Source organism: Sitodiplosis mosellana, unplaced genomic scaffold (assembly GCF_009176505.1).
Source record: "Sitodiplosis mosellana isolate CC-2019 unplaced genomic scaffold, AAFC_SMos_1.0 Smas_scaffold_6505, whole genome shotgun sequence".
Classification (NCBI taxonomy): Eukaryota; Metazoa; Arthropoda; class Insecta; order Diptera; family Cecidomyiidae; genus Sitodiplosis; species Sitodiplosis mosellana.
Genome location: NW_022601722.1, coordinates 1 through 5,382, shown reverse-complemented (window position 1 = coordinate 5,382; position 5,382 = coordinate 1). Strand labels below are relative to the sequence as shown.

The 5,382-nt window shown below is 35.8% G+C and overlaps 1 protein-coding gene across 1 annotated transcript; it reads left to right on the top strand.

Moving 5' to 3' along the window:
- Positions 1-7: 7 nt before the first annotated feature.
- Positions 8-2,350, top strand: LOC129579749 (uncharacterized). The gene is made up of 5 exons (XM_055469916.1): positions 8-142; positions 262-662; positions 741-814; positions 935-1,807; positions 1,877-2,350. The coding sequence occupies exons 1-5, from the start codon at positions 8-10 to the stop codon at positions 2,011-2,013; spliced, it is 1,620 nt and encodes a 539-aa protein (XP_055325891.1). The 3' UTR covers positions 2,014-2,350.
- The last annotated feature ends 3,032 nt before the right edge of the window (positions 2,351-5,382 follow it).

Below are 5,382 nucleotides of genomic sequence, written 5' to 3'. Positions count from 1 at the left end.
AAAAAAAATGTATATAACGAAATACGATGAAGAAAATAAACTGTGGAGTGGTCGGGGTGATAAACCGTTATACAACCCAGAGATTTCATTGGCCCAAGTACTGTTCAGTGCAATGGAACTGCATGCACCAAAAATAGCTCAAGTATATTCATTTTTATCCGAATATATTGGATTTATCAGCATTGAAATTTCCAATATTGAGCACAAATGATCAAATCAAGTGATTCATTGTTTTCTTTTTCAAATATTTCTTCGTTCTAGATTAGTGATAATAATGGAATCGAGATGACCTTTGATGAAATTCGCCTTAAAACGATCCGTGCCGCGCAAAACCTTCAAGAGCTTGGATATCAACCGAAACAGGTGTTCGCGTTCATGATAAGAAATTCACATCATGTCGCTCCAACTGTGTTTGGTGCAATAAGTATTGGGTGCTCGGTCAATTCGCTCGATCCCTCGTTTGGGAAGACGGAGCTTCTTCATATGCTGGGAACTACAAAACCAGATTTAATGTTTTGCGACGTTGAATCCTACGAATTGGTGAAGGAATGTTTGGTGCAATTGGAAAATGATGCAAAAATATTCACGTTCGGTGGCAGTGACGGCGAGTCGGAACCGGTTGAAAATTTATTTGCCGAAACTGGCACGGAAAGCAGCTTCATGTGAGTAAAGTTCAAGTTTTTAGAATTTCCATCAGAAATGTTCTTCTGGAAAATGATTTTGATTTTCGTAAAAAATAGGCCTGTCGAAGTCGATGCGGTCAACGACATTGCTTTAATCGTTTGCTCTAGTGGTACTACTGGACTGTCGAAAGGTGATGCAATTTTTTTTCTATATTTCGAAGCTATCATGTTAACTTAAGTCTTAGCACTTTCAAGTCAAGTCATTGGAGGCAATGTGATAATGACTTTCCAATTTTCCATTTTAAACACAGGCGTGTGCCTATCGCATGCGGCAGTAATTGATGGAATGGTGCAGCTCGGTAGGACCATTTCCAGCGACGTTATGCTTTGCTTTAGTTCACTTTATTGGATTAGTGGTTTTATCGCATTATTGAAGGGTACCATGTCTGGTGCAACTCGAATTATAACAACGGACATTTATTCACCGGAACTACAACTCGCCTTATATGAAAAATATAAAGTGACATGGGCGTTTTGTGCACCATATCACATAGTTTTGATGATGAAAAGTGAAAAATTTGCTGAAACTGATTTATCCAGTCTAAGAGTGCAAACGGTTGCAGGAAGCAAATTTCCACTTCATGTTAAAAACGAAATAAACTCTCACCTATCGAACGGAAGTGCTGGTTCTTTCTATGGCATGAGCGAAACTTGTGGTATCGTTTCGGGTGAATATCCTCAATCAAGTGGCAGCGATGGTGCTGGCCAGTTGCTTTCTGGAGTTAAAATGAAAGTTGTTGACGATCAAGGCAATCGATGTGGGCCAAATGTTGATGGTGAGATATGCTTACAACAGAACTTCAAATTCCTTGGATATTATGGCAATCAGCAAGCAACCGATGAGCTATATGATGATGAAGGTTTCATTATGTCTGGTGACATTGGCCACTTCGATGATGATGGAAATTTGTATATTATCGATCGAAAGAAAGACCTCATGAAATATCGAGGTTTCCAAATTTCTCCTTCGGAAATGGATGCTTTCTTGATTGAATCGCCAGACATAAAGTCGTCATGCGTTGTTGGCATACCCGATGAATTGGGCTCTGACTTACCGGCTGCGGTTATTGTGCGCGCTGATGGATCGAATATTTCTGGAGAAGAAGTTTATGATATGGTCGCAGGTAGCTTTAGAAGAATTTCAACAGTTTTAATCAATTCCGTGATATTGTTTTGCTTTCTCGTATTTTCAGAACATTTTGCGGACTATTACCACCTTCGAGGAGGCGTCTATTTTGTCGATTCGTTGCCAACAACTCTCTCTGGGAAAGTGCTGAGAAGGAAGGCCAAGGAAATGGCCATCGAATTATTCAAAGAACACAGTGGCTAAATTTTTAGTTTGCAACTATGCTAGCAGTATGCATGTGGGACATTTTTTTTCGAACAGATCAAATATTCTTAAAACATATTTTAGTTAAACATTTTTCTTAATTCTGCCAAACACAAAGCTTTAAGACTAATCTATCGCATAAGATCTATTTGAAAATATATTGTAACATTTTCAATAACTTATATAATCAGAATGCTATTTCTGGTGCACAGTTAGATAGTTCAGTAGAAAACCGAAACATTTCAGTTAACCATAGTCAGAATTTTTGACTCAAAAAAAATTTGTGTCAAGTTGTGTGCAATTCTCAAATAATCAACTAGTAGTCGAATGACCATAGTTTTATATAAGAGGGTTATAGTTGCACAGTTAATAATATATTATTAACATAGCCCATTTTGTGCAACTTTAAAGAGGGTCAGTAATACATATAAACGCTTTAATAATTTATTGAATCACAAACGGTTATGAAATATGCAAAGAATAAACAAAATGCAAATATCTAGTCACAAGAACTATCACACATTCTTTGTATTGCAAATTTATATGTCAATCTTTGTGTTTCAAATATACTATTATTATATAACTTTTTGAGTTTACTGAGTCAAAATAATGTTTGAAGTTCAACACAGAAATGTAATTAGTTGACAATTATGCCTACTTTGCGATTCAAAAGTACACTCTTTGTTATGCTTGTAATCCATAAAAGTTGATATTATTTAAATAAAAAAACTAATTATTGTAGCAACGGCCAACGGATTCATTTTTATTTTGTTATGATTTTTTTAACCAGTCAATAAGAATATTCGTGTTTAGAGTTGAGCTTAACGTAAAATATTGTGACTTGCTAAAATATTTTTGACGAAAATATAAGAGTTCCTCGACAAATCTCTATAACACCAATTGTATGACTTCGATATGATTGCAGTTTTCTTCAACCTAGTTGAACATTTGCGCAGAATGTTTTCCTGGATAATACATTCATAACAACAGTATACTGATAACTTGCTCAGCTTACGGAAATACATATCTAGGGGAATATCACGCAAAAAATTCTATTGAATTTCTATTGATTTTTGCATTTTTTTAAAATTTATTTCAATTATATTACATTATGCGAGATATCTGAGATTTTTTTTCATTTTGGTCGATTTTTGCAGATATTTAAATGCTGGAAGTGGGTTTTGGCGGATCCTCAGGATGGACCAGACTGGGTTTGACAATGCCCTGGCCCATCCTGAGGATCCACTTCCAGAACCGGGAGCAGTACTAAACGATCCTGAGGATCCACCAAAACCCACTTCCAGCATTTTTGGAGCAGTAATGACGTGAATATGAGTGAATAATACAGATTTTGCGAAATATTTGAAATAACTTGGACTTCATTAGATTTTAATGAAATAAATGAGATAGAAATAAGTTTTGCGAATAAAACTTGCGTGATATTCCCCTAGATACTTATGTACAGTTCATATTATTGATGTGTGACGCACTTCGCTTTATCATGAAATTTTGCTCCGATTTCCAATCACAATAACATATGGTCCAATATTGGTCTATCAAATAGGGAGAAAAAAATCGGGAATCCTTTGTGTCCGATTCACTACGTCTATGTACAGTTCAATAAGATTTTGTCTGCATTTCTTCATTATCCAGCCGCAAATTTTATTTTCACCTTCTTGGTGTTGAATTTCAAGAACGCTTTCGAATATATGTGACGAAGGAATGGAGAGTATCGAAACGCCGTAACTGAAAAAATGGAAAATATTTCCAGCTTCGACCAAACTATTTACATCGATGTAAAAACTTTGCTTAGAAATTGTCACTTTAACTTCTAAATACGCGATTGTTACAATGGGCGATGACTTTTTTCATCCAAGAAGCATTTTCAGAAACATTTATCGATAAGATTCAAAATGATTTTTCGAGGCTTGCTGTCCACAAACCGACCATTTCGGGTACACTTTTCCTTCTTCAATAAGATTGTTTCGTTTTGATCTCCAATCAGCCGTACAAAACGATGGTAGAAATGCGGTATGAAAAATACGCTGCATATTATCCACCTACAAATTAAAAAACGTTTCATACGGTGTCTCGTCCAAAAGAAATCAGTTTGATATTTGAATGATGCGGCTTACATTCGGCAACAGAAAATTGCCGTTGATTCATTGTCAATAGCAATGAATACTTCAAAAAGGCTATTTTGAAAAGAAATCAATAAACGATGCATTGTAAGTCATACACACAGAAAAGAAATTTTTGACATTTCGTTAAACCCTATCGCAAACCGGGATAAACACTACATACACAAATGCGATAGAATTTATCGCAAAAGTAGATGTCAGCACCATTAAATAAATGGTTTATCCCGGTTTGCGATGACATTTAGAGGTTGTGTTTTCTCTGTGTACTTCGTACAGGACAATGTGTTCTATTTCACACTGTGACTCGTCGTTGTTTGTTTCATTTTCCGATATATGGACAGTACATCATCATTTGCGTTGCAGTGAGCAGGTCAAGTAAACCGTTAGTCGAATTCTCAAATATTGTGATTTTTCAAGTATTCTACTGTAGCAATATCGGCACTGCCATTTCGTTCAATTGACTACACGATTCATATTTTGTACCGAACTGCTTTATGACTATATTTGGTACCGTCTCGCAGGAATATGCGTCCAGCACCAAAAGTGCATTTCTGTTTTTGTTGCAGACTTCAATATTTGTCTGCATCCTCAATAATTTTTATTATTTTCGTCTCGTTTCTACTTTTCTTGTCTTTTTCATCTCCTGATTGCATTTGGAATTCCCCCATACAGTATAACATCAACAAACATGCGTGCGCAGTTCAGCTACGTACCACGTTGGGCAATAAAATTGATGCATTTTCGTTATAAACTGACTTCCTCTTTTTGGTAATTCCCGACTTACCCGACATTATGGCGCCACTTTGTGCTCAAAATGTGCACTCAAAACAATTAGCATATGCTAATATTTTCTTTCGTCTACCTTCCATACCATTCGGAACTTTAAGCCGAATTGATGGTTCACATTCCCAATACCTTGTCAAGTGCAAACCCGTCCCTTTTTACCTACTTATCTCATTTCATTGGTCAATATGCCTTCCCCACTATTTTGCAGAATATTGATAAGAAAAACAATAAGTTAAGCTAGGGAAAAATGTGTCTCTAGAATTTAGTCTTCTGTAACTCACCAGCCAAGCAAGACATAGCTCTGCTTGTGCCTCATTTGATCAATTTAAAAATAAAATAAAAACACTTGGTAAAAAAAGTGTTTCATTTCATAGAAGTTAAGGAAACACCCTATACTACTTGGGATAAAAAATTGAAAAATTCGCATTCAGTTAAAAAAAAA

Excerpts from the sequence above, each read along its gene's own strand:
- LOC129579749 (XM_055469916.1), top strand. The coding sequence starts at position 8 with ATGTATATAACGAAATACGATGAAGAAAATAAACTGTGGAGTGGTCGG. Across the intron at positions 815-934 it reads TACTACTGGACTGTCGAAAG|GCGTGTGCCTATCGCATGCG; the intron begins GTGATGCAATTT and ends TTTTAAACACAG. Across the intron at positions 1,808-1,876 it reads AGTTTATGATATGGTCGCAG|AACATTTTGCGGACTATTAC; the intron begins GTAGCTTTAGAA and ends TCGTATTTTCAG.